This window comes from Phaenicophaeus curvirostris, chromosome 1 (assembly GCF_032191515.1).
Source record: "Phaenicophaeus curvirostris isolate KB17595 chromosome 1, BPBGC_Pcur_1.0, whole genome shotgun sequence".
In the NCBI taxonomy this organism is placed as follows: Eukaryota; Metazoa; Chordata; class Aves; order Cuculiformes; family Cuculidae; genus Phaenicophaeus; species Phaenicophaeus curvirostris.
In genome coordinates this window covers 7,349,731-7,375,158 of record NC_091392.1, presented here as the reverse complement: position 1 = coordinate 7,375,158, position 25,428 = coordinate 7,349,731, and the positions used below count along the sequence as shown (strand labels likewise).

Here is a 25,428-nt window from a genome sequence, read left to right as displayed (position 1 = left end):
TCTAGTAGTTTATTGTAATCAGCAGGCTGTCATCTCTTCCTATCGCCTTTCAGCAGGTCTGTCCAAATGGCAGGCAAAGTGACACAGGTTTGGTGTATCCAGCACAATAATTGCCTCTCATAGAGGCAGAAGCAAGCATTTAGGAAATATTCTTCCTCCAATTATCATTTCTGATTTGAGTCATGGAAGAACACACCGTATTCTTCTTTATTTCTGCAGTTACCAGCTAATGAAACGTGCCACAGGTATTTATAGAACTGCCTTTGTAAATAGCATTTGCATTTGGTGCCTTTGAGTTATTTAGTGTGACAGTGCTTTCACCAGGAGTGTTTTTTCACTTTGAAAAGGAAAGGTTCCCTTTGGATCTGTTTCCTCCCATCGCCTTCACTGTTTGCATTGGATGGAGCAGTTCTGTGGGCAGCTACTGATAATTTAGTGACAAAATGACAGACGTGCAGGGATTAGCTGAGCGTGGTGCGGGTTTTTGGGCTGTGTCACCAACAGTTTATAGGATTCTCAGAGACAATGTTTGGATTTACAGCAAAGATGAATAGGGAGGAGGGTAGTCGCCAGAACATTTCATGCTGCAGAGCAAAACAACCGCCAGCTTGCCTTCCCTAGGAAAACCCTTTGTGTAAATATTTGGGTAGAAGCCTCCAAAGGAGATTTAAAATCTTGTGATAAAGGTAACTAAAACGTCCTTTCCTTGAGAAAAACAACTACGATTCAAAAGATCCCGTGAGTAACCACAAGAGAGATTTCCTTTCCGTAGCATCCCTATATTAGAGTGAACAAGCCTGTATGTCACATCTTGTTATCACTCGTGGATCTCAAAGTATTTTGATCAGCATCAGTTTTGCCATCCTCAAGGTGCAGAAGACAAGGAGCAGAGAAAGCAAGCATGTCTTGTGTATGATCAGCTCTCCTGCACGCGAATCCAGCACCTCAGCCACACAAACACATTGCTTCAAATCTTCATGTGCCTTATAAGCACCATCTGTGTTTGTGTATTGAAGATATATTATCCCTAGTCTTTACACGCTCGTATATAAATGGTAAAGCTTTTTAAAACCGCTCATGTTCAGCTTTTCAAGCATTTGGGGGGGTCATTCTGCATGTGCAGGCACTAAAAAAAAGTGGCAGATTTTCAGAAGAAAATGTGACGTACTGAGCTGTTTAAAAAAAAATTTTAAAAAAATCTGTTCTGTATTTTGGTGCATAATTTCCATCTGAGTTTGTGATAAGTCTGACCCATTAAATGCATGTGCCCCATATTCACATCCAGCACATGCAGCTCCCTGCCATATGGGTGAACTGTTAGCACTCAGGGGTGTGTAACGCAGTCCTATCTCTTTGCACATCTTGAGAAGCATCGGAAATCTGAGTGGTTGATGTGGATGTAACATACTGGCTGTTGAAGGGCTCTTCTGGGCTGAGCGCTAGAGCCTGGCTCCAGGTATGGGACAAGACATGTGCAAGCAGATAAGCAAACAGCAAGCACAGGCACGGGGCTCACCTGGGGATTGTCTCACTGGACTTGAAATGTCTGACAGTTCTCTCTGCCTTGAGCATCAAGGGCATCTAAACTGTTAATTTAATCTAGACACTTGATTTTTCACTTTCTGGAGTTAGGCTAGAGGGCTCTTGCCCTCCAGAAGAAAACTGGAGAGCTCTGTTTGCCCAGGAAAGCTCACTCACTGAGCTCACAGTGAAACCTTGGACTTTATCAGGAGCAAACTCCCCTGCTTCCCTTCCACATCAGGTGTCCTTGTCTTGTGTCAGCAGCCCTGCTTAACTATCGCTTCTTGTCTCTTTGCTGGGATTTTGTTTTTCCAGGGTGTAGGGAGAGACTTGCCTTTGTGCCTCTTAGCTCTCAGTTCCCCCCATCCTTCTCTGGGTAAGAGCCTTGGGAGTGAACAACCTCATTTCACTCCTTGTAGACATCCTCTATCCAAACTCTGGTGCTGCACAGCTTGTACTTAGTGATCTCCTGTTCCCTCATTGCCATCCATAGGGCTTTGTGTTGATTTCCCTTCTCTGGTTACACAGAGAAGAAGAAAGTGTTCCTTGACTTGTTCCTCTTGAGCCAGCCACATCCCCGTTCATCTCAGCGCAGCAGATACCACAAATCAGCCAATTTGCTAAGTGTCAGAAGGAGCATCTTTCATGCAGACAGACTGTGCTAAATCAGTTCCTTCTCGCTGTGCTTTGAAATGTTCCCTTTTCTTGCTCTGAGATATTAGGAGAGTTTGTGTTGATCTGATGCAAAAAAAAAGCACTTAGTGTGGGCTTCAGACACCTGGCAGAATAATAAATCAGAAAGGAGGGCAAAACCATAATATTTTAGCTCATATCAAGTAGGAAGTCCGTCTTCTACCTTCTTTTCTCTTGGAAAGCATCATGTGTTTCAAAGGGGACTGAACAGCCTCGTGGCTGGGCATCCTGTCTACACAAGGAAAGACTGGGGCAGATCTCCAGCTACATACATAGCAGTCTTTCTGAGCTTCAAGGTACCAGCCAAGATAAAAGGAGAAGCTTCTTCACCATCTGTATTTGTAGCTGGAGCTGAAAGCAGGAGTCAACGCTGGGTCTGTTTCTCCCCATAAAGCTGTGCAGTGGTTAATGCATCCTCTCCAGCTCCTGCAGTAGCTCTTCACCCTCTCTTGTACAGAATATCTCAGGTGGAAATGGCCTGCAGGCCACCAGCTGGGGTCATTAGCCTGTAGCATTCAGCCTTCAAACCACAGAGAGGCACAGAAACAAGGTGGCACTAAAGAAATAAAGTACATGCCTTGCTGTGTGTTCACACACTGCATGATCAAACTTATAAACAATCATGGTCTTTGACAGCCGCTTTGCTGATGGAGAGAACTGCTGGGGACGAGCTGATCTGAAAGCAGCGCACATTCCCTCCCTTCACTCCTCTTCCCTCCCGCTTTCCTGCAAGTGATGTTCATGAAATGCCTTGCAATTATTCAACCATTGTATGCTGCATTTCAGAGCTTCACTTTATTCGGATACTTCATGTTGCATTCGGGATTCCTTTAAGCAGTGAAAACAGTAAGGAGATATGAAACTCTGGGGTGGAAAAGCACAGAGAGCTAAGGAACTCCACGTGGAAATCAATCTCGCAGTCTCTTTCCTGAAACGCTAAAGCACAAACATCTCAGAAAATTTTCCCTTTCCCCTTTCACATTCTTGTATTCTCATTTCAACTGTGGTATAACTGATGGGGCGTAACACACGAAAACTGGACCGTGTTTCCATCCTTGCCCTCACATGTTACTGCCAGAGTAAACTCACTGCTTTATCTCTTGCCTTGAGTGAACTCGTATTAAAACCGGAATATCAGTGCAGACTCACCATCTGGGGGGTGCAGCAGATATGCGATGGTAAGGGGATGGCAGAGATGCTGGAGAAGAGTTAAGGCACTTGGAGTTTTATCGCTGAGGAAGCTCAGCAAAGAAAGCTTGTGATTCTCTGCATCTGTGTGAACACAACCAACATCACTCTTTATTCCAAACAGGGCAAACCATTGCAAAGCACTTCTGTGAGCCCTTGTTGTAGCTTTACAACTGAACTGAAAGCTGTTTAATACAGACTTCATAGAGAAAAATATCACTCACCAAGTAATATACCTTATGAGAAGCCATATTTTGCATAACATTACATACCAGGGAGAGCTCCTCTAAGAAGACAATTTATTGTCGTGGCAGTAACTGGCTGACATTTATGAGAAGCCTTGTTTTACAAGGCTTTCCTTTGGCTGCTATGCTAGGGCTCCAGTTGTGCTCATGGAAAACAGAAGGAAAGTGATGTTATTTAGCGTGCGCAATACTCCAGAGGTGTGCTGGTGTGAATAACAACACGGGTAAAGTTTGCTTGGATGACATGGGATTGTGCATTCCAGGACTGTAAATTTGGGGTGAGTTGAAAGAAAAAGCTCATTTTGACTGAAGTTGTCTCACAATAAACCCCATATCTTGCATGATCAGCTTGAGGCTCAATAGAGTTGTTGGCACATCCAAATTTTTGCTACAGGGAAGAGGCCAGGGCCAAGGTAAGGCTTGGTTTGTTCTGGCCTCAGGAGAAGGGGAGGTGGATGTGGGACAGAGCTGGCAAGAGAGAGGACAGGAGCACCCAGGAAACACTGATGGGCTCCTGTGCCAAGACCTGGCCACCAGCAGGGTGAAGGTGATGCTGCTGGAGACGGCCAAGGTTCCAGACCCCATGGCAATGGCTGCACCCTACCTGAGCTTCCCAACAGGCGTAGCTGATGGTGGGACATCCACCACTGCGTCCTAGATGCCAGCACATCCAGCCCTATCAAGCCATAGGAATGGGTGAATTTTTAACCCGCAGAACTAAAGCAGAAAGCTGAGCTGTCCTCAGTTAACCCCTGAGCTCATTTCTCCCTGCTTTCTGCACAGCAGCTTTGCATCTGGAGCTCAGCTGGTACCAGTGGGGAGGGGTGATGTGTGAGGGCAGAAATGTCCAGGTGCTGCAGCAGCCACGTCCTCAGGAGCCTGTACCCTCTGCCAGACTCCTGTGAACCTTCTGTTACCTTCTGGTGATGCTTTAAGACTCACCATGACAAGAAATATCATTAAATTGAACTGGGGATCCACGCAGTGCTCAGGAAGAGGTCTTGGCTGGAGGGTGGTGAATCCCCGAGAAATTGAACTATGGGGTTTAGCTGAGTCTGTGCTGATGTGGGTCTGGGCATGCATGAGTGTCGTGGGGTGAGCCCACACCAGGGGGGCTGCCTGCGTGCTGCCTAAGTCGTGCTGAGGAAGGGATTTCCAAGAGGAAAGAAGCTTAGATGGTCCATATCCTATTAGCAGATAGCGGGAATGCGCCTGTGCCTGTGCATGCTGAAGGGCTTTGTGCGGCTGAGTTGGGATCCGAAACTCTGCAAAGTAAAGTCGGTCCTCACTCACAGGGCTCTCTGCAAGAGCATAGACAGAAAAGGGTTTGACCATGACTGTAGAGGACTCAGGCCACAGCTCATTTATTTCCTAGCACCCTAATCTATAGGACCTTGCAAGTCTTATACATCTTCTATGCCTAAAAGTTTTATTCATCTTATTTTTTAATAGTTGTTATAAACTATACTGAAGCAGTTTTGGATCAGTATAATATCAGAAGTGGCTCCTGTGGTACATCTTAAATAGGACACCCCGAGCAGAACAAGCCCATTTGGGAATTCAGGCCCAAAGGAGCAGCTGGTGCAAGCCCAGGGAGCACCATCAGCATGGCCCAGGGAAGAGCCTTGCTTGGAGGCCCTGGGCTTCCTCTGATTCGATTGGATCTTTACTGTTGAGGGGTTTAGGGGAAATTTTTTGGGTGCCTCTTCCACAGGCTAAACTGGCTGTGAAGCTGGAGGCTGTGGTATGAAAAGTTTCACGCTGGAGTGACCTCCTCCCAGCAGCTGCATCCAAGCAGACACTACACGCTACTCTGTGACAGCTACTAGGGTGGCTTTTCTTTTTCTCCTTACAGCCTTTTCTTTCCCCAGTGCCAAAAGAAGGGGGATTAATGAAAAAAAAAAAAAAGAAAACAAAACACAAATTGAAAGCACCATAGTGAATGAAAGCCTCCAGCTTGTGCCGGGGGAGCCGGCAGCCGCGTGCCAAGCTGGAAGCCGAGCGCCCTGACACACGTGTCTCATCTCTCTTGCAGATGACGGAGGGCCGCAGATGCCAAGTGCACCTCCTTGACGACAGGAAGCTGGAGCTCCTTGTTCAGGTAGGAACCGAATGTTTTACCATTCAATACTTCGCTACGGCTGTGGATTTTTGCCCAGGTTGGGGGAGAAGAGGGTTTTCAGCTGGGTGTCTCAGCAGCTTCAGGCTGTGGTTGCCTGCAGAGCTCCGGGAAGCTGCATTAGTGCTGGATGGGGAGGATCTGCAAAGATATATCCATGAGAAGGACTAATTCAGGACATATTTGCTTTATTTTGTGCCAAAACTGTCACAGTCACTGTCAGTGAGGTAGAAAAGCAGCTCTGGTCATTTGTGACACTATTACTATATCACTTAGCTATTTTTCGAGGCGTTGCTTAGCTTTGAAAAATGTATTGCGTATGCTTAAAATAAGTCCAGCATTTGTTTTTATCTTCTTTAATTGCCATCCTAAATTACTGGGGTACAATGCCAGGCTCTGTGCTGGAAGTTGCCGTGCCCTGTGCACCCACCTGCGACAGGAGTGCAACCGGCAGAAGAGGCTGCGGTGGTGCTACAGGCAGCTATTGCTTAAGACATTATGGAGGCTGCAAATCATGTGTCAAATGCAAACATGCATTAAAATAAGTCTGTGCTCCATCTGCCTTATTTTTTATTTTAAAAAAGAAATGGAAATGTAGGAAAAATGAGAGGCTGGCACTGGCTGTGTAATGAGGGGTTGATGGAAGCTGTATCTTTTCTGACAATTTTGGTTCGCGCCTCAGATATCACCAACGGGTTAATAACAAGAATTAAAAGAATGTCTTTCCTTTTACAAAGGCTGCCAGCACTGGCCACAGGCAGCACAAGAAGCAGGAAATGAAACTTCCCATAGCACCCAAATCCCCTGTCCGCAGCTGATAAGCTGGGAGGAGGGCAGGATCCTACGAAGCACAGGCAAACCTGAATGGGGATTGCTGAAGTCAACTTGAATCACCGGAAGCACATTCAGTCTTGCCTTCTGGAATGTTGCTTAAAAATACCATTAACAAAATGTTAACGAGTAACAGTTTTTCAAGTACATAGTCATCGAGGAGGTGACACTCAGTGTGGTCAGAGAGTGCCTGGATAACAGTGAATGAGCCAGGCCAGAGCTGGAATGAGAACAGCTAAATCGGGACGACTAATTAAAACAAAACATCATACCAATGGTCTCTACATCACTAGCATCTCTGCACCAGGCTGCTGCATCCGGCTCGATGAGGTTTAGCAGCTGGGTGGGGGAAGTTCAGCCACCTTCATCACAAGGATGTAGCACTTGGCTTCCTATTTCATATAAATTCCTTTTTAATTTCTTCTTCGTTCAATTAAAAATGAATGGGCTGTTGGAGAACAGTTCTGCTAAAGCACTACTCGTGATATTAATAATCACACTTTAAAATACACTGCAGGAAATCTATATGAGCTGCCCTGGCCAACCTGCTTATTTGGATTTTTCATCAATAACAAAAAACCCCACAGTGAAGATGGTGGTCGAGGAGGCTGGTTTGGGAAGCTCTGTGTCCACTTCTGAGTGAGCAGAAACAATATCACATGATAATATTTTTTCAAGTGTTTGATCACACCTTTAATGGGAATTTCTCATGATCAATATAGGAAGCAAATTGCTCTGTAAATCACGCTAACTAGTTTGCAAGTGACCCATGGCTGCATTTTATTCAAACAATAAATCGTTTCGCTGTTTTCAACTAATGTATGAATGGGGGAAAGCCAAGAGGTGTGATTATGAAAAATTCATGCCCAGAAAAACCTGCTTGACCCATCTCTCTGAGCATCACCATGGGTGGGATTGTCCACTGAGGCATCTCAGGTGCTTTTCTGGTTAAATAAGGCTCTTCAATGTTTTTAGGTAGCCTCTATTCAGCGCAATAGTAAATAATTTGGGTTTGAGTGGAGTAGATGACAGAGAAAGAGGATCATAGAATCACAGAATCATAGAATCATAGAGTAGTTTGGGTTGGAAGGATGTTTGGATTCAAGTGTGTCTGCAATACTGATATGCTTCACAGGCATGGAGACAACATTTTTGGGTAGCCTGCTTGCCAAGCATGGGCAAAGCCACCAGCTTTGGAGCGGCTGCTCCTCTTGGGGCAGGAGTGGGATGATGCTACCCAGACAAGTAGTGCTTTGCCCTGGCAGATCCCAAATCAGCTAAGCTCCCTTTAGGAGCAACGTGCACTTTGCCAGGGGAAATCTCACCAACTGAGTTATTGTTTGTAACTTGTGCTGAGATTTCAAATAAAGTTGCTTTGTAAGTTCTAAGTGCCGCTATTTTTTATTGTTACCTTACCTCATAGCTGAACTGAATAAAAAGCTGTAAATAAAATGTTCGTCCAGTCCCAAGCTTCTGGCTGTCACTTCAAAGCTATATTTTTCTGTGAGTATCTTGCCATGAGCTGAAACAAAGGGCTGATTTGTTGGTTTACACCATGGCAGAGGTTCCTCCACAGCTCTGTTGGGCCTTAACATCTACAGCTACATTGGCTTGAACTGCTCAGGAGCCAGGCTCTTAAATTCTTGTGTTAAATTTTCTGCTTCCCACCAGCCTCAACCTTTCCTAGCAGCTTTTCCATAGCTGATTTCACTCTCCTATGGCAAGTTTAGGAGAGACTGCTGGGAATTGGGAGAACCAATTTCTCTTCCATACATGAGATCAAAATGCTGTCCTCACCTGGATCTGTCTTCATGTAGCCTTGCAGTGCTCATGTGTCTGATATCAAGTGCTGAAGCAGATCGAAGGCCAGAGGTGGGTACAGCTTCCTCAAACGGATGCCGGAGGGCTCCTGGAGCATTTTGAAACTGCTTAGGTCAGTGACTCTGAGGGGCTGAAAATATTTCTCCTCCTGCTCCCTCGAGTACTGCTGGGCAGAGACAGATGTATCTGGGAATGATCAGGGTGTTTGCAAAAAGCAGTGCATTAAGCAAATGTACTCCCTTTTTGTCTGCAAATTAGCTGTGATCAGACTCAGGGGTTTATGAATATGTCATTTGAAACATATGAATTGATGGTTAACAAGGACCATACCTCAGGCTGCAGGAGGACGGCAAGTGATAACTGTGCTCCTGTGGTTGCTCGCAGGAGTCAGCATTGGCTCTGTGCAACAGCTCCGCCAGACCAGATTGAAATGTTTCTACATCACAAATTCTCTCACAAAACTACAAAACCTTTCAGGTTGGCCACACAGCCAGTGGGACCCCTCACATGCATATGTTTTATTTGCATTACTGAGCCCCAAAGTAAGTTTTTGGCTCAGAGAGAGCGTTTATAACCCCTTTCTGTGAATGCTGGCTTGCTTCAGTGTTGGCGCATAGTGCAACTACTTGGGGTCATCAGGAAAGTGATCCTGGGTTTAGCCAATCAAAGGGTCTTGACTAAAGTATGTTCCTCCCAAGTTGAGCGGCTGCAGAATGGTACAGCAGCAGCTAAGGAAAAGCAGAAACGCAGGCTTTGTGGATAAAAGAAAGCTCTCCCCAATGTATTTTGTCAGATAAATGCTGAAATTTAGAAAGCCTAATCATAAACAGAGGCAGAGGAGGATCATATGGAAATCTCTTCCTGAGGGTCTGAAACTCAAAGCCTGTTTGACTTGGGATTAGGAAGAGGAGTTGGATTTGGTATGTGTTTCATTTGATAAATGCCTGTTGATGATCTGGTGTGTGTGGCAAGTTTACATCGGATATTTTTTTGACAGCATTTTCTTTCTGAGCAGGAGCAGAGCATAGCTCCTTGGATTTTTCACAATCTATTTTTTTTTCCCTGTCTCTGATGCATATTTAGTTTTTAATACAGAGTCTTTTTAAAGTGTTTGGCTTTATCCAGCTAATCCTTTTCAGTGAACAAGTCTCTTTTCTTGCTTCTGGAAAATGGATTTGCTCACATTCCCCTTTCTCAGCCTCCTATCTATTATATTTTTTCCCTGTGACCATATATCATTTGTCTGTTGCACATGAAAGGTTTGCATTGCTTTAAATAAAGACTTTTGCGTAATTGGCAATTCATTCCTTTTCATGTGGGTTTTTATAAACATAGCTTTTTTCCAGTCTGGCTGAATCAGGCAGCCCGGCTTGCTCCCAACTCCTATGCCGGCTGCCGATGCCTGTTATCTGACGGGGGCTCCAGCAACTGTCATACAAAAGTGTTAAGCCTCCTAATTCTTTCTCTCTGGAAGAGTTATTGCAGAAGTAAAGTTCATCCAAGGCTCATAGCCAAGCTGTCTGTGGGGTCTGGAGGGCTCTGAAATTTGATTATGGAAAATAACAGGGCTTTTTGTTTCTAACCTCCTCCCCAAGGAGCCTGATTTGGAAGAGCCAGGGAGAGGCATGTCTGTAGGTATTTGGGTAATAAACCCACCTAGATGTCCACGTTATCACTTCCTAAGTGACTCTGGCTACCCAGACAGCTCAGGGTGCACTAGGAAAGCTTGCAGTATTTCTGTGCCCCAGTTGTGATGCAGGTTGATCCAAACCCACACAAACAGCCATGCATGCATACGCAGAGCCCAAATTATGGGATGTGCAAAACTTCCCTTTCCAGCCTTTTTACCTTGTGCACCGATTGTGCTTGGAGTGGGTCAGGAGTCCTTCGAAAGCCCAGGAATTTTCTCCAGCATACCTGCTGTGCATCAGCATCTCATGCCCAGGAATCACTCCAGACTGAGAGGCGCTGGTAGCTGTGAGCCAGCACCAGACTGGCAAGGTGCCTCGTGGGCTGGTGACTCACTGCTGCAGGGGTGGTTGTCACCAGTGTGGCCATCCTGGTGGAGATGCTCAGTTCAGAGTGCACCAGTGTCCTTTGCTCCTCCAGGCTCAGCCTCACTGGGGACGGGCTGAGGCGTGCTGTCCTGGGGAACATACAGCATATTTTGAGAGCAATATCTCCTCTAGTAATGGTTAGAGGGAGAAATAAAATGTTCCCAAGATGCTGTTGGGAGTTTTTGCAATAGTTTCAGTATTGCTTATGGTCAGGAAATTGCAGTCAACGGGGTTTTAACTGTGTTCTCTTGCTGTGTCACTTTTATATGCCAATAAGTAGGGTGGTTGCCTGGGCTGGCATGGTGAGCAAAGTACCTTCTCTTTCAGAAGGTACTAAGGGTGGCACTTGCCTGTTGTTGGGGGAGAAGCTGTCTAATTTTTGATAGGGGTTTTACATGCACCAGAGCAATTTATTGCATCCTCAGAGTGGGATAAACAAGACCCAGGATGAGATGAATCTCCCCTGGGAAGCCACAAAAAATTGCAGAAAAACGGGTTCCAGCCCTGTTCCACTGCCGAAACTGAGGATCCCTTTAAAAGCACCAGCTCCCATGCTGATGCAGAAATGCAGCCGTGCAGCCCTGACCGTAAATGGAGACATTTGGGTGCCAGCAACCACCCTCACAGCGTGGGAGAGGCAGTTCGGTTTCCTGCAGTGCTTGCAGGCTCTACTCCAAAAGTGCTTTTAACCATCACTGAGGAAGGCAGAAGCAGCCAGTGCTGTGCAGGGAACAAGGAAGCAGGAGCAGGTAAGAGGGTGAATACTGCTCTGCCTTCCCTTATACCCTTGCAGGAGCAGCATGGTGAATTAAGTTGCTGGAGTTGCTCATAGCACGTGTCTTACAGGGCATGGAAAGCTGGGATAGACTGGCAGTGATGCCCTTCGTGAGTGTCCAAAGGGGGCACCTTGCATCCCCTCTTCCTACACAGCCCTTCCATACCTGCAACAAAGCAGCTAGAAAATATCCCTTCATCTTAATGCAAGGGCTCATCAATGGCTTGGCAACTGTCTCGTGAGTGGTTTTGAGGCTTGTGGGTTGGCGTGTTGCTCCTTTCAAAAAAAATTTTTAAAAAATGCATGTTTTCTAAAGGGCAGACAAATAACTAGAGATCAGGCTCAATTCAGGTGGGGTTTTCTACTGGGAATCTGGCACAATCCAGTCGTTTCCACTGAGAAAATTGTGCAAGGTTGGATTTGAATCATAATTTAAAAAGGGTTGGAAATTAAGTACTGCTCGGATCTGCCTTCTGGAAAAGAGGCTTTATTTTCCCTAGCTGTGATGTTAGGACTCTGATATAAGTCTGATGTCAAAAAGAAATCCTACTTTACTACAACAAGAATGATACTGTAGTCCAGCTCAGGAAGTGCTTGGAAAATTGCAAAGTAGATATTTGAACATCTTTTTCATTTAAAATTGAGATCCACAGCTTTGGATCAACTTGGAGAACACAGAAGGATCATGCCAAACAGTATCTGAGGTGGGATTTACATCACCATGACAAATCATGCAATTCCCCCCTCTACAGCCTGTAGGTCCTGGCAGATGAACAGTGTGGAACTGTCTCTCTCCTTCAGGAAAGACTCCTCCTGGTCTGTTCCTGTTAGATCACTTTGCGTGTGGCTGCAAATGGAGCCAATGTACGTCTGGGTTTGATCACCATGGGATGGGGAGGGATGGGGGAGAGATTACTTTCCAAAAAGGGAGGTAGGAGCCTAGACTGGCAATCTATGTATGTATTCTCATTGAGCAACCAGTGAGCTATGAGTTAAGAACTTTTCTGCTGAAAAGTTGGCTGTTTACCAAAAAATAGTGTTAAGAAAATATGCCTAGCATTGCTTAGAGGGGAATATGGTGCTGTGAGTGTTGTTGGCTTTCCCAGTCAGCACACCTCTTGCAGAGAGGGCTGTGGCACGATATCTAGATCTTGTCTTAGACCAGATAAATGGTTAAGTGAAAAATGGACCAGAAGGGCCAGGTCTGCTCCCAAACTCAACCTCTCAGCCTGCAAGCCATGACTGTTGAGCTGCTCTGTAGACTCTCACAAATTCCCTCAGAAAACATCCGCCACTGTCATCCATGGTCTAGAGAACATCTGGTCTCAGGCTGGAGGGCTGTAGCTCTGGGGTTCATTTCTCAGTCGAGGCTCCAGTGAACTGAGAATCCCACAGAAGTCAAGCCTGGAGGGAAGAGTGCTTGCTAGGAAATGGAAGAGCACAGGAGAAGAAGATAAAGAAATTTGATGTGCAGAGGTAGGGAGCGAACAATTCAGCTTAAGATCCAAGAGGGATCTCAGGAAGGTTGAAGGTGGAAAGGCTCAGTTATAAGGGCTAAACTGAAGGGATTTGGGACAGGAGGTGGAATGAGCATCTCAGCAGGGAAATCCTGAGCAGGGCTCAGAAACTAGGGGTAGAAGAGCGTCTGCTGTGCACCCTGGCTTGGCTCCAGCAAGGCCAACACAGTGGTGCTGGCCTCAAGAGGCTGGTCCAAGCGCAGAGGTTCCCAGGTAGTGCTGGGTGCTCCAACGTCCCTTGAGTACCGGAGCCCCATGGTCAACGTGGATGACCACGATAATCAGTGAGAATAGACACAGCCCCGGTGCTGACAGCACTCAAGGGATGGACCTGCCAGAGAAGAACATGCTCTAAGGCCAGATGCCAGCAAGGCAGGCTGTGGGGACCAAGCTGGCATGCCTTGATAGTCAGTGATGTTCACTGGGAGTAGGATTTGAAGAGGTAAGGTAGGGTGCACAGCTCCAGGGCAGGGATCAGCAGTGAGCACAAATGGACGGGGAGTGTGGAGTGCCTCCAAGGGGATCTGCCACACAGCAAAGGTCAATCTGGTCAAGCAGCTCTAGAGAAGGAGAAGCTGTGTCTAGGAAAGGCAAGACGGGAAATTAATGAAACGCAGCAGGGATCACTCAGTCCCTCCAGGTTTGTTCCTCAGCCACCTGCAGGTCGGCATAGGCATGGGAGGAGCATTAGCAGAAGATGGGACAAGTGGAGGCAGGGGGGAATAGCTGCTGGGAGCAAAGTGAACCCAGAGAATGAGAGCTGACCTTGCTTACAGCAGAGGTACTTCTGTGTACTGAGGAGGTTAACTGGAGGGGATGATGCTTCCACAGCACAGTAAAGCTGCACATTCCTCACTTTCTGAGATGTCTGCTGGTTTCTAAGCAGAGGTGAGAAGAGGTTTCATCCTTTCACGCCCTAAGGCCCCTGTAACCCAGACCTGTATGTCTATCAAGCGCCACATTAGAAGCTTCAGGGAACAGACTCCCACAGCAAAGTGCTTATGGTCTCATAAAAAAAATAAGCAAGGAATGGCAATCATGCTCCTCCGTGGAGTGAAATGAGGATGTGATTTCCAAGGGCTTGCATAATCAATATCCCTATTATCAGTCTTCCAGAGTAAATTGCATTTAAACTAATACAGGCTGGGGAGCTATCCATGAGCTGTCAGGAGAGAGATAAGCTGAAGACATATGTTTATTCATAATGCATATGCTGAGAGCTGGATATGCTTTACAGCTGGCCAGATGTGGGTAAAGATATTCAGTAATTTTTTTTTCAGTTGTTCTGCTAAAATTGTCAAATACTCTTAACTTTGAGCACACACAGAGCTTTGCAAACTTGGGGTGGGGTTGGGAGGCTGGTGACAATCCCTGTAAAACACCTGGTGAAGGGAGAAAGCTGTTTCCTTTTCAATGAGTTAACCTTTAAAGTTTTGTAGAGCATCAGCAAATTAAATTGTCCTGATGACTTCCCACCTCATACACCAGTACGCGAATGGCACATCCAGCATCTAATAGCTCTGTTACACAGAAAATGTTTCAGCCGCAATTGCTTGGGAGAAATTCATGACTGTTTCTGTTCAGCTCAGCTGTTGTGTGGCTTTCAGTGGAGCTTTTGTTCATGCCTGGGCCAACCTGCAAGCATCCAACAGTGGCTGTGAAATACCCCATTGTAGCTCATTAGATACTGCTCCAGCCATGGAGAACCCAGTGCCCCAAACCTCGCTTCCCCCATCCCTGGATTGACTTCAGGGCTCAGCCATAGGGCATCACCAAGGGCAAAGATGGAAATAAATTGGGTTTCACAGCAGGCTGAAATGCAGAGAGCTCCTTCTGCTCTCCACTGCTGCTCCTCTGGGCTAGAACAGCCCCTGTGTTGGTGGCACATCCCATCCCTCGCCTCAGGCCCTGGCTTGCCTGAGCACCTGCCTGACTCAGTCCACTACAGGCAGCGTTGAGATGCATCTCATTTAACTTAAAGCACACGTAGTGTGAGTGTCTGTGCCTCAGATACCCTTTTACGGGAGGTAGAGAGAGGAGGGCATATGTAGGGCACAGCTGAGCTCATCCTAAACATGAATTGTCTGAAATGAGTCGTGTCCCTTTCTCTCCTTGACTGCAAAAGCACTCTGCATTTAGCTCCTGGGGAGGTGTTCACACTGTGGATGGTTATGTGTGGTCAGAGCAGTCCTGCTTTGGCTCTGACACCCCCTTTCATGTCCTCCCTGCTGGACAAAAAACTGAAATAGTAAATTCAGGTAAGCAAGTACTAAATGTGGCACAGGATGAAAGCTGACTCCTGAAAGGCAATGGAAATGGAAATAGAAAATTATTTTTATAGCATGGTCTGAGCAAGCAATTTTGAAAAAATAATAACGCATGTACCAGATGATTGCAAGAGATATTGAACAGTCTAGAAGAGTGTAGCTCAGAAGAAATGATGAGAAGGCAGCATAGCAGATTTGCTTTCAAGGTGAGGTAAAAAACCTGCATTTCCAATCTGACGTGGGATTTCAGGAAAGAGCATTTCCTCTTATTGCTGCCATTGGCTGCACAGTACAGATACTCGATTGATAGTGAGTGAGAGATACCAGGCTTGATTGTCTAAGCTGCATTACTCAGCTTAAAGAAAATCGTTTTCTATTCCCCTTCCATTCCAGCTTAGACAAAAGATCTCAACTTCCAGCTGAAAGTCTTTTCCTTCAGCACCACACAGTGAGAGCCTCAGCCACAGTGAGGCTCCTGGACTCAGAGGTATTGCACGTAACAAGAAAAAAGAGCCTAAAAGTGTTACTGTTTCACTGGGAAGTGATTTCCTTTCTATTTACCTTGCTGCAGGTAACCTAGAGCGTTTTCTGGCCGTAGTTGCGTGGTGTTGGGTTGGAACATTTTGTGCGCAGTGATGCATTTGGGCTGGTTAGTTCAAGGCAGCCCATGTGTGCTCACACAGACATGGGTTTCTGCATCACATGTGGCAGTGGCACTGAGAAAAGCAAAAAGCAGCTGGGTCCAGCACCGTGGTGCTACCAGCAGAAGTTGCTGGGGCTGCTTTTCCCCACTGCCTGCAGCCTGCAAGGGAAAGGAGACATCTGTGACCACACAGAGCAGGCAGGAGGCTGGGGATGTGCAACATGAAGATGCAAGGAGACCATACTGCCCTTCCCAAGGGGGAAGGGTGCTCCCTTGCCCTGCCCACCCCACCTCTCCCTCTACACTCCCCATCCATTCCCTCTACCTTTGCCTGGGAATGTGGGGGGGGGTTGCCCAGTCTCTTTGGAAATTATGCCAAGTGCTGTCCCTAGAAGCAGTAGAGCAGATCTCCATCCCCCAGCCTTCACCATATTTCCAGTGTGTGGTTTGTCAGTCCCTCCTGTCTTTATTTCAGGGAAGTGCCTACTCATGAGGAAGCTTTGGGCGATCTGATGTCACATTGGATTTGTTTCTCTCTTTGCTGGTTTATCTTCCTAAATTCCCCCCTCCCCTCAGGGATGCACTAGCTTGCTAACGGCAGCACGCCCGTGAGTTCAGTGCCTGAAGAAGGAGCGAGGCAGGCACAGCGTCCTGCGTGAGCACAGAAAGGCTGCCTGTGGCATTTGTGTCAGCCGCGATTCAGGATGTCATCAGAAAAACCATCAGCTTTTCTAATTTTCAGGACAGAGGAGAAGGCTCTTGGTTTATAATTGGGTCATGCTTTAAAAAATACTGCATGACCTCATTGTGAGCAACGAGACACGTGCTCATTCTCCCCTTGCATTCCTCTCCTGACCTCTCCCAGAGACGCAATCCTTTTGGATGAGAGGCTGTTAATACAGACAGGATGTCTTTTACTTTCCCATCTATCTGCAGTCAGAGATGGCTCATCACCATTATGTTTGAACAAAAACTCTTATGTTATTGCCTTTGCTGGGAAAGTGCCCATATTTGGGAAGAACGAAGCACAAATCTAAACCCACCTTGGGAGAAAGCTTCAGTCTCTGTCCCAACTTTGAAGTAAATGCCATCGTGGTAGTGGATCAAACTAGATGCTTGGAGGTAGAGCCAGCAAAATGGGCCAGCTCTGGGAGGTGTTTATCTTTGGGAAAATTGATGAATAGTATATGTTTTGGTTTAGTGATTCATCCCTATTTTTGGTGAGAACTCTCTACTCTGCTGTGCTGCCTCTCTCCAGCATTCCTGTTAGCTGAACAAGAATAATCCCTGCTGTGAAAGCAGATAGCAGGCTAGTGGATGTAGCGTGGTCCCCATCACATCTGCTTTCAGGAGCCACCATCCCCTACACCCCTTGGAATAACAAGGGCTGAGCAGTACAGGCATATGCCCTCATGCTCACACAGGCATAGGTACATTTTGAGCCACTGGAATCAAAAGGCTACCGAGCTGCAGAGGTGCCTCTGGATCACTTCTGGGCCTATAACTCTGTGGTTATGGTGGAGGATGGAGAAATGAAGGGAGGGAGGAGGATGGAGTAGGAGGTGCAGCAGTGACTAGATGGGATCTGACGAGATTGTGAGCAGCCCGGCAACTTTCAGCTCATGCCTGCCCTCCTGATTTGGCAACCCAGACAGTATTAGAGACTTCACCTTGTCAGAGTAGATCTTATAATGTCTCTAAGTTACACTTACCTCTTGAAAAAGAATGAATTAAAGAGATTTGCCTTTGCCCTTTTAAAGAATAAAATAAAATAAACCAGCCAAGCCATTTACACTTCACTTCCCCTCCTCATTCTGAAGCTGGGACAAGCATTTCATGCGTAGAGTTATTCTGACCCGCACGGCAATGTGGGCGATGCTGTTGCTCATGCTTCTGTGGTCTTTCTGATGGTTATTGAAGGAGACCATCCCAGCAACCGTGCTTCAGCCCCACATAGCAGCCACGTCACTGCATGGGACAAGCCTCCAGCTGCTGAGCAGCTCAAAGGCAAAAGCATCGAGGGTTTTAGCTATGGCACTGGGCTTCTCTTTGTTACTAGGTTACTAGGAAGACTGATTTTTGATTAATTTAGTGGTCTCTTTTGAGAATGTTTCATCAGTGGATGCCTAATGAAAACACCTTTCCACTTAGACTCTGCCTTTACTTCTTCTCCATACCTATCACTAGTGGGCAGGGGGTGAACAAGCTGATTTATTGAGGCTTATCATCTCTAGTTCTTTGATTTTTCTTGTCTTTTGAGCAATCAGAGAGTTTATACAGATAGGTTATAGGCAGTTTTAAAGAGGAGGAAGCACCATCCATGCCCCTGACCTGGTCAGTCTCAGGGGACTGGGCACTCATTTTCTGAGAGCTCCTTCCTCCACTGTTTCCCTACACTTCTCTCAAATGCGGAGCCAAATTGGGACTGCAGGCAGCAGCTGGCATAACCCTCTGTTCTGATTTGAGCCAGTGTGTGGGACTGCAACTGCTCACATTTTAGCTGCCAGTCAGGCTGGGCCAGGGCTAAACCGTGACACCCTCAAGGCCCACTGACTCCAATGTTCTTTCTGTACCCACGTCCCAGTCCCTGGTCTCCTGCCACCCCATTAGCAACCACAACTTCATCAATACAAACATCTCTGGCATGGCTTTGGGTCCAGGCTTTGGAAAGCGAGGGTGACATCTGCCCTGGAAGGACAGAACATATCGCTGAAGGTGAGGACTTTTATATGTATCCAGGATTGGGAGGTGTTAGGGACCAGGCTGGATGAGGCTTTGAGCGTCCCTGCCCATGGCAGGGGAGTTGGAACTGGATTATCTTTAAATTCCCTTCCAACCCAAACCATTCTGTGATTCTACGACATGTCTCAGTGATACAGAGACACAGATGCTGAGGCCCATTCCGGGTGATTCAGAGCTTGTCACAAGCATTTTGCAAAGCTCTAGCTCTTGGGCTTTAGCAAATGATTTTAAAGCAGTCCTTCCCCTGAAAAACATCGTGGAAGCAGATAGCATGAATTATTATTTATTTTCCCTGTGTGGACAGTTGATCAGTGACAGATGTTTCTAATTGCATTAAGCAAGTGGAAATAATGAGAATTAGATAGTAGATTCTCCAGGAATTTACATTTAGATTGAGTTACAATTTGCTATTAAAAAAGTAAATTCAATGTAGATGCCTTGGTTCTTCAGCAGAAATGGGAGGCAATTATTTTTAATTATTATTTGATTATTTAAAAATGAATTGTGTTACTGTACTTGAAAATATTTGACTCAGGGGGACGCTTTAATATGTGAGCTTTATGTCTCCTGAAAAAGAATATGGAACAATGAAGTTGTTCATCAGCAAACATCTCCTCTACCTCCCCATTAGGATCATATTGAAAGGCAAATGAAAAACAGGGGCTACCACAACCCCACCTCACAGCGCTCCTACAGAATTTAGCTGATGTTAGGTTGGCGATGACCACATTAGGCTCACGCAAACCGTCTGCATCCCTGACAAATTGAATTAAGTCGCACTGATGGGAGACAAGCTGCGTGTACACCCCCCCCACACACACACACTGCTTAGGCAACTCTACTCTGAGCTTGGCTGGAATTTCGGGTTGATTATCCCCACACTGTGCATTGTGTGTAGCTGATGTAGAGCCAGCAGAGGCAGAGAAGAGGTGGGTGCACAGGCTAGAGTAGGGTGGGGGAGCAAGTAAGGCTTCTGCATGCAGAGACCTGCATCTGCTGCCTCCAAATGACACATATATGACAGCTATCTCCCAGTTTGTGCCAAGAGGAAATGAGCTGTGGTTCAAACCGCTGGAGGTTCTCCTTTCAGGACTCTACTGCAGCATTTTTTTATTTTATTTTATCTCCTAGATTTCAAGTTCAGCTTCAGACACAGAAATGTGTGAGTCCCCTGTCAGTAGCGAGGGGATTTATGTGCAGTACAGATTGTTGTATGTCTCTGTTAAGCATAGAATCCAAGCTGTAATACTTTTTAACTAGCTAGCTGGCTCAGCTTTTAATTTTTTTTTTTCCTTTTGCCTAGTGAGAGCCTTATCCAGAACTCCTTGAAGTCAGTAAGTCTGTCTATCAGCTTCAGTAGGCTTTGGATCAGATTTCAAATCACTGATTCATTATTAATTACACATCTGGGACTCCCTTTTCAAAGAGTTCATTGTTAAATAAATTCACTTTTAGACATTACAGACTTGGCATTCTTGTGCATTTAATAAAAGTCTGGCAAACCAGCAAAGAGCCATAGGCCAACTTGTCTTCTGGTATTGATGGATGAATCTCTACTGAACATCAGTGGTTTACACTATAGGGTTATAACATATATCTTTGGTCTCATATAACCACTTTATGTCAGAGACTAAGCCTGTGTTTGAAACTTTAGCCTTTTTTGTGATTCCTCTTCACTTTTTCTTAACTTTTCTCTACCACCAAGAGTTTCTTTGTGCATTCAGATATTGTAGGGCAAAATATCCTTGCTATCTAGTTTTCCCTCTCTTTGAAGAGATACTGGCATCTTCTTCGTAGGACAAACTATTAGCCACAACTCCAGGGGCTCCTGGAAGAGCAGACAGGCAGGGACACCTTTTCCTCATCCATATAGCAAATGGAACGGAAAAGATCTTTCTAAAAATACATGTTCTTCCCTGTAGTCCTCAATAATCTAGTTCAAGTCCAGCCATTGAAACATTAAAGTGACCAAGAAGCTGGTCAGGAAGCTCTGTTTACACGTAGGGATAGTGTTTCGTGGAGGGATATGTGGAAATACAGATTTTTCTGCTGAAGTCCAATCAATAGGAGGCTAGGTCCTACGTGAAACTCAGGACATATTACAGTGTGATTTAATGGCACAGGGTAGTCCCACTTTGCAGCTGAATGCATGGGGACCAGCAACGTTGTCACGGCTCAAATCACAGCAAAGCTGTACAGGTCGTTCCTGTACTGCAAGCAAGGATCTCCTAAGCTACGCTCAGGTTATCCGTTGCTTCTGCAGGGCTACTTAGACACTTTGGGAAGAGGGAATGAGGCGATTCCTTTTCTTCTTGTTTAAGATGTTTAAAATGGCTGAATGGTCCCACTTAATACCAATGTCCCAAGAGATTGTAGGGATAGATTCAGATGACAGCTACGCAGTTTCCAAAGCTTTCATTTAATCTACAACTGTTTAAGTCATTAGGAAGGGAAAATCAATATAAACGTAACTCCTACCATTTAAATAATGAAACTCTGAATGTTTATCAGAGGTTGACAGCCACTATATCCATGGCACACTTTCAATGCAAGGGATAAAAGTCACCACACAGTTGTGAAAGGGACTATGAAGCAAGACAGATCTGCAACACTGGGGCACTCAAACCCCTCAGTAGTCAAAGCTAATTCCTCACTGCAAATCAGATCTCTCTCCTGTTTTTCACAGAAAAGGACAAAACCTTCCCTCTGCCCAAATTTACCCTCCTCGTTTTTTCAAAAATCACATTAAATACAATTATTCTCTTTACCCTCACATATGAAGTGCATCTTTTCCCCAAACTGAAGCCTTTCAGCATTAGAAATAATAAAGACATAATAAAGAAAGAAATGATAAAGACTCCTTGCACTAGAAGCAAGGCATCTGGTAGGACACCAGGAGGGAGAGACTTGTCACACAGGCAGCGTGACTGCTGGCCAGTCGGCAGAGATGCCTACAGTTCCTGGAAGGCCATCAAGATCTCCAGCATCATTTTCTGGAGGACTTTATACTTCCAGCAGCATCATCTGCCAGCAGCATAAGCAGACTGATCTCCAAGCTGGACCAGCTCATAAGACTTTGGCTCTGTCACGCAAATAAATGGACTGGGAATAGCCTTTTTGCTTTCTATGTCTGAATTCCTGCTTTAGGATCTGCTCCTGCCCATCTTTCCCACCGGGTTTAGTGAAAGCAGGAATAGATATAATTATGTAGTCATTTTGATCTCACTTCCTTGAGCCATGTAGCAAGGACATTTTGGGATGAGACTTAGAAAGAGGTCTGGACACTGGCAGGAAGGTTTGACACTTCTTGGGAAGAGGAAGGGCTCCAGCATCCCTCAAGGGCAGTTCAATGCCAGTCACAGTGGAGAACATCAGTCCTTAGGTCTGCTCACAAAGGGTTGGGCTTGGGGTACTGCAGGCAAGTCCTTATGAAGGAGAGAGTGTTAGCTGCAGTGTAAGGTTTGAGTTGATTTCATACCAAAACATCTTTCCTTCCTTGCAGTGCTGAGCAAGCTATTTGATATTTTGAGTGACAAAGTTGTGCTGTCCTTGGATTAAAGCTGACTGCACATTTTGGCAGCATATCTCAAGCCCCATGACTCCAGTTGTCTCAGCTCGTGGCTAGCAGCTCCCTGTGCTGGGCCACTGCATGGCTCACTTGGGCTGCTCTTGGCTCCTCTGCAGTGTTCCTAAGCAGAAAATGCCCCAAATCCCTCCTCTGGGACACCAACCCTGTAGGCAGACACATGAGATTTCAGTTCAGAAACCAGACCACCTTTGGAAGTCAGTCCTAGTCCCAAACTGGTGGGTAAGAACTTCTAGGGTCAGTGACAAACCTTGTCTTCAGTCTTCATTCTGCAAAAAAGAAAATAATGCAGACAAGGATCCCTTTTACCTGAAATGAAAGCTCACCAAGAGAGAAGTGGGCAGGACCATCTCTGGCCATTGCTTTTTTCTTCAGGCTTGGAGGTACTCCTGCCTTCAAGCAAGGGAAGCAGTGGAACTCGCATCAGCATCCCTTCCTAGATCCCTTTATTCAGCTGATCTTGTACACTCATCTTCCCCTTCCTTCTTCCTGCATGACATTACACCAGTCTCGGGCCAGGGATCACTCCTTTCCAGAAAACGGATTGCCTTTGTTTGCTTTCTACCCCTCGCTTAGAAAAATCTTCCTCAATTCTCCATAAAGTCTCCAAGCTTCTCTTCCACAGTTCATTACATTTATTGGTTAACTCTGCTATCGTCCATGTACACGGGTCATCACCCACATTTGTATGTGTTTACATTTTCCAATTATTTCCTTAGTAGCTGTTTATCACTAACAGTTTTTGTCCTGCCTGAGTTCTCTTCTAATCGCTCTGTCTTATTTCTTCTTTATTCTTTCTGTGTGGAAAAAAGGTTTTTTGTTTTTTAATAAAAGACACTCGTTATCTCATCCTGTCATTCATTTCACCCTCCTCCTTTATAATGGGGCTGGTTTATCACCAGCACTCCTTTTTACAAATATCAGGGGAAATAAGACTTTCTTATCCCCCCATTAATTCCTATGGTGAGCAAGTATTATTTTGCTTTCTTTTCTTTTGAGCTGTGACCATTTATCAGTACTCTCTATTGCCTCCTCCTTTATTTATGGGCATTGCTGTGTGACAATGGTGAGCCTGCAGCCAGGAAATGAAGCCCAGCATCCTCGTCCTCTTCTCATCCACCAGTGGGTGGGTTGTGCCTTCAAGGACGTTAGGAGCAAAGCTGTTTGGAGGGGGGAGTGGCTGGACCCACTTGGGCTGAAAGCAGACCTGAGATGTGCACCAGAATCATAGAATCATAGAATAGTTTGGGTTGGAAGGGACCTTAAAGATCATCTAGTTCCAACCCCCTGCCATGAGCAGGGACACGTCCCACTAGCTCAGGCTGCCCAAGGCCCCATCCAGCCTGGCCTTGAACACCTTCAGGGATGGGGCAGCCACAGCTTCCCTGGGCAACCTGTGCCAGTGCCTCACCACTCTCACCGTGAAGAAGAGCCCAAGTGCTTCAGCCACACTGAGTTTTAGCATTCCTTCTGTTAGCTCAGCAAGTATCCCAGGAGAAATAACTGAACATCTAGAAGTGGAAGCGGGACTTGTCTGTGCCCAGGCTTTCTCCAATGCAACTCAAATCTGCTCCTTGAAGTGCCTTGTCCTTGTTCCTCTTCTGTTGACAAGGGTGACTGCTGGGTGTGGTGATTGCCACGACTGACTGAGGGAACCAGTTCCAGAGCACCCTGGCAGCTCTCTTGGTGTCTCCCAGGGGATGCTGGACAGAAACCGTTGCTTCTTAGAGACATACAGTCAGTTGTTTCCACTCTGAATGTATGGACACATTAGGGAAGACTGCAGATGGTGCTTAATATGAGTAGCTGAATGCAAGGGGAGTTTCTGTCCTTTTATAGATGGCAAGTTGCTGACTTTCTCCATTCCCTGTGAAATAACCATAGTTTTATCATAAGTGTAATCCTTGATTATATTCAGCACCTTCTGATGGCTTAAGAAGCAAAGACTCCATTGCAGGCTCACTAAGAGGGGAGGGGATCCTCTCTCTTGCAGGACAAAGTGTGTTGGATCCTATCCCGTAGCCCAGGAGAATCATGGGCAGATCTTAGCCATTACCCTGTTGAGATGTAAGTGAAGTAGACTGATTTCCTGTGCCCTGGGAGCTGGATCTACACAATCCATCATTCTTTTATCCGCCTTCAAGGTTAAAACACTTTGCTTAGCTATCCCATTTCTTGTGGTCTCTGACCACTTGTCTCCCCATAGCATCTGAGCTTTGCCACAGGCTTTAGGCAATGCAACCAACATTTGGCAAGTGAGGTTGAGCCTCTCTCTCCTGACCTTCCCAGGGGAAGAACTGTCCATCTGATGTGTCGTATTTTCACAGCATGCCTTACATTTCATTTTGTTAAGCCAGAAGCTTCAAAACGTTGTGGTATGGGTTTTTTTGAGAAGGGCAATGAAGCTGGTGAAGGGGCTGGAGAACAATTCTTATGAGGAGTAGCTGAGGGAACTAGGGTTGTTTAGCCTGGAGAAAAGGAGGCTGATGGGAGACTGTCTACAGCTACCTGAAAGATTGCAGCAAGGTGGCGGTTGGTCTCTTCTCCTAAGTGATAGGAGATAGGATGAGGGGAATACAGCCTCAAGTTGCACTAAGGGAGGTTCAGAATTAGGAAAAATTCTTGACTGAAAGGGTTATCAGGCACTGGAACAGGCTGCCCAGGGAGGTGGTTGAGTCACTGTCCCTGGAGGTGTTTAAAAGGCAGGTAGATTAAGTGCTCAGGGATATGCCTCAGTAGTGGACAGGTACGGTTGGACTCGATGATCTCAAAGGTCTTTTCCAACGAAGCGATTCTGTGAGTCTATGTTCTTAATAAAGCAATAATATGTGAGCAGATAATTAAACTGATGAGAGCATTCAGGGCGACCAATATGCTTCGACTCCAAGCTCCTTAGGAGACAGAATATTGAATATTTCTGTGTGTATGGAGAATCTAACAGTGGAGTCAGCCCTTGTGAATACAACCCTAGGTATAAGTCTAACACCCATTATGCTTCTGAAGCCACTCCTCTTTCCCAGTCGCAGCACATGAGGATGTAGCTCTGGTTAAGATTATTTAGTTTCTCTGCACTCACAAATTGCGTGTAGGATAAAATGGGAAGATCCAATTCCATGCATCAGACCTAGCACTATTATTGATTTTATTTATTTTTTTTGCCATTAGATTTGCTAAAATCTGAACTAGCTTGTCACAATTTATAAGACGGTCAAGTAGGATTTACATGGGTATTTTTAATAAATTATTTTAAAATGTTTACATAATGTGCTACAAAAATAAGCATACACTTCAGCTTATTAAATACTTTCAGCAATGAAGAAGTGACTTTGAGTCAGGATGGAAATAAACATCCTTATTCAGGAGAGATTATTAAAAAGCAAATCAATACTAGAATGCAGCTAAGCTAGTATGTCTTGGGAAATT

At 45.7% G+C, this 25,428-nt stretch overlaps 1 protein-coding gene across 9 annotated transcripts in view; it reads left to right on the top strand.

The window, feature by feature from the left end:
* FRMD4A (FERM domain containing 4A) overlaps positions 1 to 25,428 on the top strand; it is a 387,789-nt gene that overhangs the window by 241,466 nt on the left and 120,895 nt on the right. For all 9 annotated transcript variants that reach the window (XM_069873274.1, XM_069873358.1, XM_069873440.1 and 6 more), the window contains one exon: positions 5,683 to 5,748. In XM_069873274.1, the coding sequence (XP_069729375.1) occupies positions 5,683 to 5,748 (66 nt within the window). The remainder of the gene's footprint in view (positions 1 to 5,682; positions 5,749 to 25,428) is intronic.